The sequence below is a fragment of the Fukomys damarensis genome, unplaced genomic scaffold (genome assembly GCF_012274545.1).
Source record: "Fukomys damarensis isolate Sample0158 unplaced genomic scaffold, DMR_v1.0_HiC HiC_scaffold_13, whole genome shotgun sequence".
In the NCBI taxonomy this organism is placed as follows: domain Eukaryota; kingdom Metazoa; phylum Chordata; class Mammalia; order Rodentia; family Bathyergidae; genus Fukomys; species Fukomys damarensis.
In genome coordinates, this window is record NW_022900925.1 from 35,952,306 (window position 1) to 35,967,586 (window position 15,281).

The 15,281-nt window shown below is 40.8% G+C and overlaps 1 protein-coding gene across 2 annotated transcripts in view; it reads right to left on the reverse strand.

Annotated features, from left to right (window-relative positions):
* Window positions 1-12,473, reverse strand: part of Fbxo47 (F-box protein 47) — a 25,758-nt gene extending 13,285 nt beyond the window's left edge. Inside the window, exons 1-4 of one of the 2 annotated variants that reach the window (XM_010620060.1) lie at window positions 12,283-12,473; window positions 8,000-8,209; window positions 7,426-7,596; window positions 2,772-2,848 (exon numbers count right to left, since the gene is read on the reverse strand). In XM_010620060.1, coding sequence (XP_010618362.1) covers window positions 2,772-2,848; window positions 7,426-7,596; window positions 8,000-8,180 — 429 coding nt within the window. In that variant the 5' untranslated portion in view covers window positions 8,181-8,209; window positions 12,283-12,473. Of the gene's footprint in view, window positions 1-2,771; window positions 2,849-7,425; window positions 7,597-7,999; window positions 8,210-9,372; window positions 9,404-12,282 lie in introns of those variants that run through there. The other variant, XM_010620061.1, reaches the window with a different exon arrangement.
* Window positions 12,474-15,281: the final 2,808 nt, after the last annotated feature.

Sequence of the window (15,281 nt, forward strand, 5' to 3'; positions counted from 1 at the left end):
AAAGGACTGAATAAATACTATACTAGACAATATGAAAACTGGGAAAAGTATTAATGTGGGAATGACCAGAAAGCTTGTAAGGGCCTATGATCCTAGCACTCAAGAGGCTGAGGCAGGAGGATTGCCACGAGTTTGAGACCAGCCTGGGCTACATAATGAGACCCTGTCTCAAAAATTAAAAAAATAAAAAGTTTGTGAGGGAAATGTGAAAGAAGCAGTGCTTTGAAGTAGGACTTGGATGTGATTAATAGAAAGCACTGGAGTGCAAAACGATGAGGTCCAAACTGTATGGAGGTGGAATGGACAATATTTATTGTAAGGAGGATAAGACCAGCTGAATTAGGCTCAAAGTGGGGAAAATAAGGCTGCACTGTAACAAGAACCCTAAGTACAAGCTTTGGACCTTGAGTCTTACTTTCTAAACTTGAGTAATCACATAATGAATTTCCTTTTTTGATAGCACTGGAAATTGAACCCAGACCCTTGCACAAGGTAGGCAAGCATTTTACCATTGAGTTTTACCCCCAATACTTTATATTTTTTATGTTGAGACAGGATCTTGGTAAATTGCCCAAGTTAGCTGGAACTTGCCATCTTCCCGCCTCAGCCTCCTATTTAACTAAAACTAGAGGTGTGCACCACCATAACCAGTGTCTGAGAAATTTTTAGTTTTTGGGTTTTTGTTGTTGTTGTTGTTTTTGGTACTGGGGATTGAACTCTGGTCCTTGCACTTGCAAGGCAGGTGTCAGAACCACTGAGCTAATCCCCAGTCCAAAACTACTATCTTTTATGGCTTTTTTTTTTTTTTTGTATTGGGGATTGAACTAGGGTCCTTGTGCTTGTGAGGCAGGTGGTGGAACCACTGAGCTAAATCCCTGGCCATTTCAGAAAGATTTTAAACAAGAAAGTTATCTTGGGAATGGAAAGAGAATATGTAGATGTATCAAATCCCCAAGATGAATGTAAATATTGTGCATTGGATACATGTCCTAATAAAAATAAAATACAATCACTGTGATGTTTTGGGGGTCTTTGAATCGGTACACAGAATGGTCTGGGGGTGATGAGGTGGATGACAGTAAGAACATCTGGCATCTTAGTTACTTTTCTCCTTGATGAGACAAAATACCCGATACCCCCAAGGGAGGAAAGGTTTATTTAGCTCACAGTTTATGAAGGTTTCAGTCCATCATTGGCTGACCCCAAGGCAGGGTAGCCTGGCAAAAGGAATCGCAGAGGAGAAACAGTTCATGGTGGGCAGAAGGTAGCAGAGCAAGCCAAGGACAAAACAAACCTCTTTCTGTCCCTCATATTATATTCAGGTTACCGGGACGCAGGTGGTGCCAAGCCCATCAATGTATTCATTTAGAATCACACAGTCTTAATCCCAGCACCACACACTCTAGATTAACTCTGAAAAAGCCCCAATTATGACTGCATGAGGCTCTGGGGGGACATCTAGAGCCGACCATAACATTTAGAAAGCTGCTGAAAAATAAACCAGAACTCAAGGTAATTACTGTGTGGAAGAGCTCCAGAGAACAGCTTGCATGCTCCTGAGCACAAAATAGACCATCCTGTTCCATGTGTGGTGGGATTTGCATAGTGAAATGCAGCCTTGTCTGGAGAGATTACTCCCAAAGGCATTAATTTTATACACACACACACACACACACACACACACACACACGTGTGTGTCAATTATCATATAAGGTTAACTTAAAAATACTCCCCTTCCTGCCGGGTGTGGTGGTGCATTCCTGTAATGCCAGCACTTTGGAAAGCTGAGGCAGGAGGATCTTCATGAGTTTGAGGATACCCTGGGCTACACAACCTCATCTGAGAAAACCACACCAAAAACAACTAACCAAACAAAAAATTCTTCTATGTTTTCTGTACACTTAAAGAATAGGATTTTAACCCAGAGTCTTTGCTCTGAGGTACATCCCCAGCTATTTTTTATTTCTTTATTTGAGACAAGGACTCACTAAACTGCCAAAGTTGGCCTCAAATTCTCCATCCCTTGCCTCAGCCTCCCAGCTACTGGGATTACAGGCAGGCACCACGATGCCCAGCTAAAAAATTACTTCATTTTGAAAAATATCTAGGTCACTACTTTAAAACTTCCTCAAGTTTCCTATGTGGGGTAAAAATGCTTTATACAATACTATTTTTTCTACACATACCTGCCTAGGCTAATGTTTAATTTATAAATTAGGTATATCAAGAGACTGATACCAACAATAAGAGATCAAAAACAATATACAATTGCCAACATTAATTATTACTTTTGCACCTTGGAGAACATTATTAGGGGAAGCACTGAGCTACCTGAGTGCAAGCACTGTGATATGATGATAGTGGGTCTGGTATCCAGATAATTCCTGCATGATTAGTGGCGGCAGCATGTATAATGTGATACACTGGACAAGGGGACGCTTCTCACCCGAGGTGGGAAGGAACAGGATGACGAGATTTCATCACACTGCTCAGAATGATGCACAACGTAAAATTTATGACTTTAGCTCTGGAACTTCCTGTTTAAAATGTTCAGACTGGAATTGACTGTAGAGAACTGAACTGTGGTGGCGAGATGCCTGTATTGTGCTACGGTTGGTGTCACAAACCTTCTGACTTAGATTATCATTTTAAGGTCTAATACATGAAATTCTTTCAATTAAAGATGTATTTAAAGTAAGCATAAGACCACAGTAATAAAATATCTTTACTAGAAATGAAGATTCTGAACCAATCTGGAGCTGTGATCTTACTTCTGAGAGTATCCTGTGAATGCACTTTAGTCTTTCCTTGGTGGGCAGCAGCAACGTACATCTTTTAAATAGCACACCTGAAAAAGAGACAAGGAAGAAAAGGCTGCAATTCACGTGAGCATTACCCGCAGCACGGAATGACATTTCCATGGTGCACTATGACAGTCTTTGTTTTGGGGGTCTCCCTGTCCTGTCCTGGGGATTGAACCCAGAGCCTGTGAACTGAGCTATATTCCTAGTCCTTTTTTAATTTTTAAAATTCGGATACAGGTCTCTCAAAGAGGCTAAATTGCCCAGGTGGGCTTGAACTGGGAATCCTCCTGGCTCAGCCTCCTAAGAAGCTGGGATTACAGGTTTACCACCTCGCCCGAGTATGATACAGGTTCTTTTCTTTTTTTTTCGGTCTTCTGAGACAAGTTCTCCCTATGTAGTTCAGGTAGCCTAGGCTGGCCTCAAACTCATGGCAATCCTGCCTCAGCCTCCCAAATGCCATGATCTCAGGCATGTGCCCTCATACCTAGTTATGATGATACAGCTTTTAGAGGAACTTTTGGGAGAAAGAGTACAAAACACGTAAACTATATGGCACATGTTCATCTAAGAGAGTTTGGCACATCTTGTAAAAACGTTGTGAAAGTCATACTGTAGGACACACATGGAAAATATTTAAATTTTAAAAGATACAATAGTAAGACATAAGATATGTTAGGGAAAAACATCTTTATTCCATAGGAAAATGATATGAGTATCTTTTGAAATTAACCTCATGTCTAAAAAGGAAAATATTTTATGTATTGTTAATGTACAATATGAAAGAATGGGAAAGAAGCCAGGGGGTGGTAGTGCACTCCTGTAACCCCAGCCAGCCCTCAGGAGGCTGAGGCAGGAGGATCAATACAAGTTCGAGGTCAGTCTGGGATATGTAGTTAGTTTTAGACTAGCCTGAACCACAGCATGAGACCTTGTCTCAAAAGACAAAAAATTAAAAAAAAAGGAAAGGAGATTTTTGTATGCCTTTTTCCAAATACAAAAATTTAAAGTCATCAGTACTTAAACTTTCAGAGGTTAAGTGAGTTTTGTTAACCAAAAGTATTGAATTTGGGTTCAATCTCTCTCTTCCTTAAAAAAAATCCTTTTATAGAATTTGCGTGTTAAGAATGTGTAGGATTTTGCAATCAGATGTTTCAAAAGGAAACAAACCTTCAATTTCTCAAAGATATGCTTAAACTATAGCAACAGGAAATGTATTTATTTTCCCTAATTATACTGTTTTCCTAAAATGGCAACATACTGTTAATATTCCTATAAAGATGAATGTTCTTGAACTGTAAATAAGATACAGAGTAGCAAAATACATACCAGAACATCATGACTTTCTTTCAGTTTTTATCTTTTCTGCATTTACTTTTTTATATAATAATTACATAATTCTGAAAAATCCATAGGAATCTAATTTATTTTTGGAAGTTGCTATGTTTGGGTGACATATGACTAGAGTTGATCTTAAAACATAATCCCTCTTCATTTTTGTGTATAAAAAGACATTTTCAGTGTTTGGTTTTTAAATTGAGTTATTTTCCTTTCACACTTTGGTACCCAGTCTCCCCACCCATCATAGCTGGGGGATCATAAGCTATAACTGCATGTTGGTGGCCTTCTCTAATGTAAAAATCATACTTGCAAAGGTTATAATTTACCATAGAGCCTAAATATTAGTTTTAAATTTTTATTTTTTAAAAAACGCAAGTGCTCTGCTAAAGCCTTTAGAGTCCGCCTTCTTTCATTTCTTTCCAATACAATGGAGTCACATTCAGTGTTCTTTCCAACTGGCCATCTGCTCTGTTTTATATGAAAATGTAAATTGAGATACATAATCTTTGAAATGGAAGTCTCTGGAAATGTTATTTTAATGTCTAAAAAGAAGAACAGATCAGATAGGAATGACAAGAGAAAATGGTAAGACCTTCCAACATTTACCTGAAGCATCAGTTACAAACTGGGTGTCTACTTTAACATTAAATGGAAGGTTGAAATTATATGAATAAAACCTTTTCTTTTTGGTACCAGGGTTTGAACTCAGAACTTTGCACTTGTGAGGCAGGAGGCATGTGCAGTACCACTGGGCTAAATCCCCAGCCCTAAAACCATTTTTTAAAAGCCAACCGTTGCCAAGCATGGTGGCACAAGTCTATAATTTCAGCACCTGAGAGGCTGAGGCAGGAAAATCCCTACAAGTTCAAGCTCAGCTTGGGCTACATAGTGAGTTCAAGACCAGCCTGAACTATAATGTCTCAAAAAGCCAAAACAGAGCCAGGCATGGTGGCACACACCTGTAATTCCAGCATTTGGGAACAATGTGAGTTTGAGGCCAGCCTCGGCTGCAGCAGCCTGAACTGCATAGTGAGACTGTGTCTCAAAAACCAAAACAGCTATAATGACATAAAAATCTAGCCAATAAGATCACTATATACTTAAAAGTTTTAATTGAGTTATTCATTTGTGTGTGTGTGTGTGTGTGTGTGTGTGTGTGTGTGTGTGTGTGTGTGTATTGCTGAGGATGGAAGCCAGGGCCCTGTGCATGCCAGGCAAGCACTCTGCCATTGACCTACATCCCAGGCCCATATAATTTGTCTTAATGCTTTGTTTGTTTAAGCAACTGAGACTTGGTCAGGAAAAAAGAAATTCTTTCAGACTTAAACCAAAGGACAAAGTATATGACTCAACTAATGAAGTTTTTAAAAAGATATTTATAGTGAGATATAGCAAAAAAATTGCTAAATTTGGTAATAAGCTTTACTAAATCTAGTTATAAATACTGAAGCCAACAATATTGTATTCAGATTATATACCTTTCATTTGGTCTTTTATTTTTTTTTTGGTATCAGGCATTGAACTCGGGACCTTGAGCTTGCAAGGCAGGCAGGTGGAACCACTGATAAATCTCTGGCCCTCATTTGGTCTTATTAAATATACTTTAATTGGGCTGGGGATATAGCTCAGCGGTTCAGTGGCCTGCCTCGCAAGCGCAAACACCCGAGTTCAATCCCTGGTACCAAAAAAATATAGATAGATAGATAGATATACTTTAATTATTTACATTTTTAGATTTATTATTGAAGGTAGACATTCTTGGGCTATGAAAAGACAATATTCACTTAACTTCCTGTGCCTTTATTTAAATTGCAACATACTTTTTTATTTGTTTCTTTTTTTGTTCTTTTTTTTTTTTTGGTTTTTTGAGACAGGGTCTCATTATGTAGTTGAGACTGACCTGGAACTCACTGTGTAGCCCAGGCTGGTCTCAAACTCACGGTGATCCTCCTGTCTCAGCCTTCTAGAGTGCTGGGATTACAGGGGTGCGCCATCGCGACTGACACTTTTTCGTTCCTTTGACAGGGTCTTGCTGTGCATCTGCAGTTCAGGCTAGCCTTGAACTCAGTATACCCAGGCTAGCCTCAAACTTGCAGCACTCCTCCTGCCTCAACCTCCCGAGTGCTAGGATTATAGGTGTACACCAACATGCCCAGCAAATTGCAACATAATCTTGATATTTGGTTTTACTGCATGCTTTGGTTAATTATAAAGTAAGGTCATAGTTAAATTGGTGCTAAGCTGGGGATTTAGCTCGGTGGCACTGTGCCTACCTTGCAAATGCAAGGTGCTGAGTTTGATCCCTGATACAAAAAAAAAAAAAAATTGGTGTCATCAATCAAGCTTAGAGTTTTATTCAGCACTATGAGGAGAATGAAATCAATGAATGGGGGTGAAAGATATAAATTACTACATATCAAGGGAAGAAAGATTACACAGAATTTCCTTTGATAAAGTCAATTTAAGTATATCGTAGTGATTTATTAGTTTTTTATTTTTTGTTTTTTTCGTTTGAGACAGGGTCTCACTAAGTAGTTGAGACTGACCTGGAACTCACTATGTAGCCCAGGGTGGTCTTGAACTCACAGGTGTGCACCACCACGCCCAGCTATAGTGATTTATTAGTAAATGTGTAGTGTATACTCTGATAAGAGAATAAATGATCCTCTGCAATCTGCAATAATGTATTTAAACTTATTTTCTTATTTTAAGGACTAGATCATGTTTGAAAGGGAAAAGTGACATAGAAAACTCATATCCACAGGATGTAAAGCATACAAAACACAATTTCCTAAACTAGTAAATTATCTATACAATAAGTATAGGCAATATTGTATGCACATGAAATCACAAAAGACTGACATTTGACATTAAAGTGCATTTAATTATCTTTAAAGATAGGCAGAGCAGTGCATGGCTGTGATCCCAGCACTCAGGAGGCTGAGGCAGGAAAATCACCATATATTCAAGGCCACCCTGGACTACATAGTGAACCTGTATTTAAAAAAAAAAAAAAAAAAAAAAAAGTTTAAAGGGCAGTTGTTAAGGGAACATCCTCACATGTAAGAGCAAAAACAGGGCTGGGGATTTAGCTCAGTGTTGCCACCGCCTGCCTTGCAAGTGCAAGGACCTGAGTTTGATCCCTGGTGACCCCGCCAAAAGAGCAAAAACATCAGAAATTGGCACATTTTAGGAATACTCTATATCCTACTGGCTTTAAAGAATTGTTTGATAAAATCCTTTAATTTACTTAATTCTTTCTTTGATGTAATTCATAAATTACCTAGAGACCTGTAGTACTCCAGAAGAGTGAAGTCTTGTCTCTTGTCAGGCAGCTCAAGGTTATGAAAGTCCTGTAGTAAAAGTCTCTTGCTTCCTGCGGAGGTTGCGATGTAATTGATAACAAGCCGGCTAACTGGTTTGGACACCAGGCTTAGCATGCTGACATCTCTCACTACCAAAAGAAATACATATGTGCATGCATGAAGAGCTTAGACGCAAGAACGTTACTATGAGTATAGTCTGTTAACTTGTAAGCTAATTCATTAATAATCATAATTATCTGCATCCTAGTGGGAAAAAAATCTCAAATTTGTTTTAAATCCGGGACTCAATGGTTAGAACTATCTTGGAATAAAACAATCAAGTTACCACATCATTAGAGAGTAATGCTTGGTTTGAGTATGCTGCTTTCTCACTGTACAATGTACAATGTAACAATGAGGAAACTTTTCAAAATGAACTTCACATGAATGCTATTAACATTTTAGCAGAATGTAAAATGACAAATTACTTCTTGGAAAAAATTTAAACATGCTAGTGTTGTATGTGGCCCGCTCACTGTCCCTAAACCTCACCTGACAAATAGTTTAAGATTATTTGGAATACTTCCAGTGGCAAGGCTTTAAAATTTCCAAGAGTTGATAAATGCTGAGAATCTGAATCTTGTTGGCTCGAAAAATAGCTGGATTGACGGTTACTACGTCTGTATTTCTGTTTGGGAATCCTTGTAAAACTGGCATTTATTCTAGATGCCATCTTTTTTTTTCTAATCTCATGAATTTATCCTGGATAGAAAAACAAAGTACAAGAGATAAAGAAGAAAGGAAATTAATGCAATGAAGAGCTGCTGTTTTTGTACTGCTCAAGATGGACCCCAGGGCCTCCTGTGTCCTAGCCTGGAGCTCTACCACCAAGCACCATCCCCCAGCTCTGTTTATTTTGTTTGTTTTTGTTTTATTTATTTATTTTTTGGTACCGGGGATGGAACTCATATCCTCCTGTTTGCAAGGCACTGGGCGGAACCGCTGAGCTAAATCCCTGGCCCTGTTTTTGTTTTAAATGAAGGGGTCCACACACTGATGGCAACAGTTGTCTCTTCACATTTACAAAAGTTTTACTGTGATGTGCAATTTATGGGGGTCTCACCATTACTATATATATTCAATTCAGCATCATTTGAAAACTTTTAAATTTCTTCACCTCTTGACCATGTATTCTATATAAAGAGTTTTGCTAGGAAATGAGATATGTATTTCAATGATAAATAGCCCTCCAAAAATAAAAATAAAAACAGGAGAAGAATAAAAGACTTAATATGGCTTAATTTGTGGACAAAGATCTTACGGACAGGTGCAAAATAAATACCTTCTTTCGTAACCTGAATTTGACACATAAAAGAAGGAGTATTACAAAAAAAACCTTAAAAAATCAATATGACTTAAAATACAGTCAATCTCTATCACAGCTGGGATATGGCAACGTAGTAGAGCACTTGCCCAGTTTTGTGAGGCTCAGGGTTCAATCCCTACAACACAAAAACAAAACAAACAAAAACTAATTACCAAAAACCCACAATATCCATCACAATTAGTATGTTCTCTTTGCAACCATTATATTCTAAATTATCAAAAAATTAGTATAGTTTTACTTTTTTTTTCTACCAGGGATCGAACTCAGGTCCTTGCGCTTAGCAAGGCAGACAGAAGAACCACTGAGCCAAATCCCCAGCCCTATAGCTTTAAAATTTTGTAGCACTATTCTTACATTTCATTAAAATTGGGTACTGACCTTTGTTCTTTTGATAGAAAGAATAACAAAAAATAAAGACTAGTTTAGAACTATTTAAATGTACTAGCTCTAACAGATTAAATAGTTAGCATTGTTGTTACCAATTATGTGCTGTGCAATACACAAATAAGCAGAAAAATTAAAGTTTTGCAGCACACACCTGTAATCCCAGCACTTGGCAGGCTGGGGCAGGAGGACAGCCTCAGCTACTTAGTGAGATCCTGTTTCAAAAAATAAAAAAAAGCTTAAAGTTGTATAAAATTAATAAGGCTAATTCCCTCAGGTTTTTGGTTTTTGTTTTGTTTTGGTGGTACTGGGGATTGAACCAGGGTCTTTGTACTGAGCTACATACCCAGCCCCCCTCTTCCTTCTTTTTGGGACCAGAGATCTAACTTGGGACCTTGCACTTGCGAGGCAGGTGGAGGTGCCACTAAGCTAAATCCCCAGCCCAATTTTTAAAAATGTTGTGACAGTCTCTGAAATCACTAAATTGCCCACCCAGGGCAGCAGTTTACAATCATCCTGCCTCAACTGTCCAGAATGCTGGGGTTACAGGTGTGCATGACCATTCCTGGCTTGTGTTCCACTTTTTGTTAATATCAGCACTGGCAAATTTTAGGAACACCGGTGCAACTTGATTTTTAAAGACAAACATTTCCTAAAGGGAACTTATTAAGTACAGTATGATTTATTAAAAGCACTGAGCCTATATAATCATTCTTTTAAAATATACTAGGCATCATACACAATGACTTTGTGTCACTGCATTGCTCTAGTTCAGAAAACGATTTTTGTATATATTTATGTAGATAGCCTATAATTAGAATTTCAATCTATGGTTCTGTTTCTGAAGTAAGAGCTAAGGCATTTCATCAAAGAGTTACAAATCTATCTAACCAAATATACTTTTCCAGTTCTGCTAAAATCACATTGTTATTTATCCATCTTAAGAGGTTACACTTCAATTTACATCAATTTAAAATTAGTTACAGGTTTGAAAACCTGGCAGGGATCTAAACCACCTTTATGTTTCTTTTTTTTTAGGCAGGGTCTCACTATGTAGTTGACCTGGACCTCACTATGTAGCCCAGGCTGGTCTCGAACTCACAGTGATCCTCCTCGTGTGCCACCACACCTGGCTTCTAAACCACCTTTAAAACCATAGTGAAGTTGGGCCAGGATTTAGCTCAGTGACTCCCCTGCCTGCTTCACAAGCACAAGGTCCCTGGTACCAACAAACCAACAAACTAACCCATGGTCAATCCAGTTGTGGCAGTGCATCCCTGTCATTCCAGCACTGGGGAAGATGAGGCAGGAGGATCACTGTGGGTTTGAGGCCAGCCTGGGCTACATAGTGAACTCAAGGCCAATGAACTACATGTGAGACCCTGTCTCAAAAAACCAAAACCAAGTGCTACCACCTGCCTCGAAAGTGGAAGGTAGAGTTCTATCCCCAGTACCAAAAAACAAAACAAAATGAAACAAAATCCCCAAACCAAATCCAAATTAAAACAAAACCATACCCACACTGACCATATAAAGTAGTTTTGTTTGTTTGTTTTAGTGGGGCACGGTGGGGTATACCTGTAATCTCACTTGGGAGGCTGAAGCAAGAGGATCGCCATGAGATCAAGGCCAGTGTGAGCTACACAGTGGTTCAAGGCCAGCCTGAACTATATAGCAAGACCTCGTCTTTTTAAAAAAAAGTTTTTTTTTTTGTTTTTTGTTTTTTTTTTGAGACATACTCTCAGCTATGTAACTCGGGCTAGCCTTAAAAAACACTATATATACCAGGTTGGCCTCAAACTCACTGTGATCCTCCTGCTTCAGCCTTCTGAGTGCTGAGTTACAGGTATGTGCTACCAAGACAGGCTAGATATTTTTAAAATAGTCACTAAAACTACATGAGTAACATACCCAAACTTTAAAAAATACAATTAAATTCATTTATATGAATATGGTGTTTATATCATTCTGGAATTTTACATATTTCTCTTTTAACAAAAAGTGGTGAGGGCTGGGGATGTAGCTCAGTGGCACCACACCTGCAAGGTCCTGAGTTCCCAGTACCAGGAAAGAAAGAAAGAAAGAAAGAAAGAAAGAAAGAAAGAAAGAAAGAAAGAAAGAAAGAAAGAAAGAAAGAAAGAAAGAAAGAAAGAAAAACGGTAATAACAATTCATATTTTGTAATCTGCTTTTCCCAGTGAATTTTTTATGCCAAGTACACATATTTTAATGGCTGCATGTATTTCAACCAATACAAGAAGCCGAGTTTAGTTTGTAACTTTTTAAGGAAGGCATTTTAAAGCATTTCATGATAAAATATAGATCTCATGGTTAAAGTGGGAGTTGTGGTCTCCTCAGGGACCCCTGACCTAGTGCTAGGGGACCTTAGTGTCATTCATTAAGGACCAGTGCACTTAAACTGATGCAATGATTTAAAAAATAATGGGTCAGCCCTGTGTGGTGGCACACGCCTTTAATCCCAGCACTCGGGAGGCTGAGACAAGGAGGATCACTGAGTTCGAGACCAACCTGGGCTACACAGTGAGTTCCAGGTCAGTCTGAACTACATAGTGAGACCCTTTCTCAAAACAACATCAAAAAATAAAAAAAATAAAAAAATAAATAAAAAATAATGGGTCCAAATATTTTAAAACTCAAAGTCTCCTTTTCCAACTCCTTGTTTTCCTTACTCAGTCCTGAACCTTTTTTGGGGGAAAGAGGCTTCACCCCAAATGATTTCTGGTGTCCTCTTGGCCCTGTAGAATGGGCTTCACAGACCAAAATGACAATAAAGTTTCCATGTCCCTGTCCCTGTTTCTCTCATTTTTGGTCAGGGGTTTTGAAAGGTTTCGCGGGTCCTCAGGGGACCCCAAGAACAAACCGTCAGAATTTGTTGTTTAACCTAACAAAAATTCTTTGAGGAGCCTCCCCAAAACCTCTACACAGTAAAGTAGGGAGACCACACACCAAAAATTTGGCCAATTTGAGAATCCAATCTGTTACCCCTTCAGTCCAGGAAAAGAAACTATTTCCACAAGAAAGTACAGGGGAGGGGCTCTTTTTACCACAGACTTTGACAGTTTTCCGGCTAGGGGAATCACAGGAAAGTGAGGTTTAGTCGTTTTGCCTCATTCTCAAATTTCTTAATGTTTGAAAGAGAAATATTTCCTCAGAGTTTTCCCGCCGGGAAGAGGCGAGTTCGACTCGGCTCGGCTCCGCGTGCTCCTGCTCTCGAGCCAGCCCCGGCCTTCAAGAAAGTTTCAGAATCTTCCCAGGAGCCCCAGCGGGAGGGAGCCACGCCCCCTCATAAATAGTAAAGACCCAGCTCTGTGGTACCCTCCCCGGGATAATTTAGGGCCCCCCAAGAGCCCTAGCGGGGCGGGGAGGCCACGCCCCTTCATGAATAATAATAACCTCTGTGCTGTGGAGTCCTTGAATACTTGAGCGCTCTCCCAGGAGCCCCGGTGGAAGGAAGGCTCCGCCCCGTCATGAATAATAAACACCGGCTCTGTGGTGCCCCTTTCCTTCTGGGCTAATTTAGAAGACCCCCCCCAGGGAACCCCAGCGGGATGGCGGCGCCGCCCTTTAAATCTGGGCTCTGTGTGGCCCTCAAAGGTAATTTAGAGCCCTCCCAGGAGACCCCGCGGGAAGGAGGCCCCGCCCCCTCATGAATATTAACGCAGGCTCACGTAGTGCCCTCCTTCTTATGAATAGTCAACCGCGGGCCCAGGCCACAGGCACCCTTAACGCCCAGTCGAAAGGAAGGGGTTGGACGGTCACCGTCTCTCGGGGAGGGCAGGGTGCGAACCAGAGCTCGTACCTCTCGGAGCCTCGCCTCTGTTCCATTTCCTTTTTCTTCCAGTTGTGAGCCAATTTTTTATTCCCTCTACCCCTACCCCAACAGGGTGAGCTGAAAGAGCTTTCAAGAAAACCCTTGTTGGAAAAAACTTCCAAACTTTTAAAACACCTCTGTCTGCCTAGGACCACGGGAACTCCCAAGCCTCTCAGGGTGGAGTCCAAGGCCAGTCTTCCAGGCTTGGGCCTCCTCTCTGGGGGATGAGTTCTCCCTCGTTTAGGCCCGGCTGGGTGATATCTGAGAAGACTGCCTTGGGCCCGGCCTGGTTTCTCGCCTTCATTCTCTGCACGTGGCGGGACAGAAAAACAGCTGTGTGGAGGGGCGACCTCAGGCTCTGCAGGGCCCTCTGGGGAGGCGACATCTAGTGGCACTGGAGGGGTAGAGCCCTGCAGAAGGACAGAGAGAAACCGCAGGGGGGATTCTCCTTTTGTTTGCGGTTTTGTGAACACCTGTACCTTTACTGTAACAAAGCAGCGTGTGCACTTTTAACATTTTAACCTCAGCGTCCCTTTCTCCTCCTGAGGGCAAATAAAAAAGAATTTTTGTGCGAGTGTTGGCCAGAGATGTGTATGAGACGCGTATGCAGAGATAAAGGACTTTGGGGGCTACAGACCCCAAACCTCCCAGAATTTGTGGTTAGAGATGAAAACATATGGGCCGGGGATTTAGCTCGGTGGTAGTTCTGCTACCTGCCTCACAAGCACAAGGTCCCGAGTTTGATCCCCAGTACCAAAAAAAAAAAAAAGATTTAAAGATAGCCTACAGGGCCACAAGTCCACCCAGGACCAGATTGCATCGCCATGAGGAAGGAATGCTCTGGCTCCTGTCCTCCCCACACTGATTTATCGCTCAGATTGACACTGATTTATCGCTCAGGTCGGTCACCTAGCGGGCCACCCTGACCTTCCTCTCATGAATTCCTACTCAGAATTTCCTTCTCTTGTCCTCTATTCTTTTTTTTTTTTGGTACCAGGGATCGAACTCAGGCCCTTGCACTTGCAAGGCAGGCGCCTGAACCACTGAGCTAAATTCCTGGCCCATCTTGTCCTTTATTTGAGGTTCTTGATTCTGTCCATAAAAAGCCACATAAGCTTCGCTTTGGGGCAGGTTTTTTTTTTTTTTTTCCTGAGACTTTCATACTGAGGGTTCTCGACTGAGGAAGCCCCTGTGGACCCTCTGGGAGGTTAAACTGGACAAGGACTCCAAGTAAGCCCTCGTCCTTTGTGCCATGCCACAGCTGTGAACTGACAGGATTTTAAAATAAACGAACAAGATTACAATTGATAATATCCATTCTAAGTAAGATCCTATAGGTTCTGCTGATTCTCCTATCAAGTGGCAGGGATCACGGCGTCACTAGGAGAGAATTTTTTTTAAAGTGTCATCTTGAACTGCAAGGATATCCTTTAACACCACAATTAGGCACCAAAGGAGAAGCTACGCCGTCAATTCATTCAACTCACCTTTTTCTGACTTTCTATAACCCCACTTTTTTTTTTTTTTTTTTTTTGAGACAGCTTCTTGCTCTGTAGTTCAGGCAGGGCTTGAACTCACTTTGTAGCCCCAATGGTGATCCTCCTGCCTCAGCCTCCTAAGTGCTGAGGCATGTGCTACCACCCTGGCTATAACCCAATTTAAATCTTTTTTTTTTCTTTTATTAAACAAGAGAAAGTCATCAGGTACATGTTGGTAAATGCCGTCTATAGACACAGTGTGATCTCTGGGCCCAACACACAGAGAAAGGAGGAAAAAATTCAAATAATTCTTTGCACTACTACACAGGGGCTGAGTACCCTCCAGCTTCCCGCAGGGTGAAGAGAGCAGAAGTGTTTTCTTTTCCCCCACAGAGCGCGAATGGTGTTGAGTTCGAACACTTTGTGTTGAGACAAAAAGGGATAAGATGACTTTAGGACGGAAGGTGGTAGAGATTCTTCTCCCACTGTATTCTGCTTGAGGTTTCTTCCCACAAACTATGTTGAGAACCATGGTGTCTGAGAAAAGAGAGCTCAGGAAGAGGGAGACTGAGCACAAGAGGGGGGAAAAAGACTGCAACTTGCTCTCAGGGCTGGGGAAGTTTTAAAAAAAAAGAAAGAAGATTGGAATCCGTCAGCATTCAGCGAAACACCTCCTCCTTCCTCTCATCTTCATCTTCACCTTCACGCTCACCCTCGTCCCCTTTGTGGAGATCTTCCGACCCTCCCCCTCCCC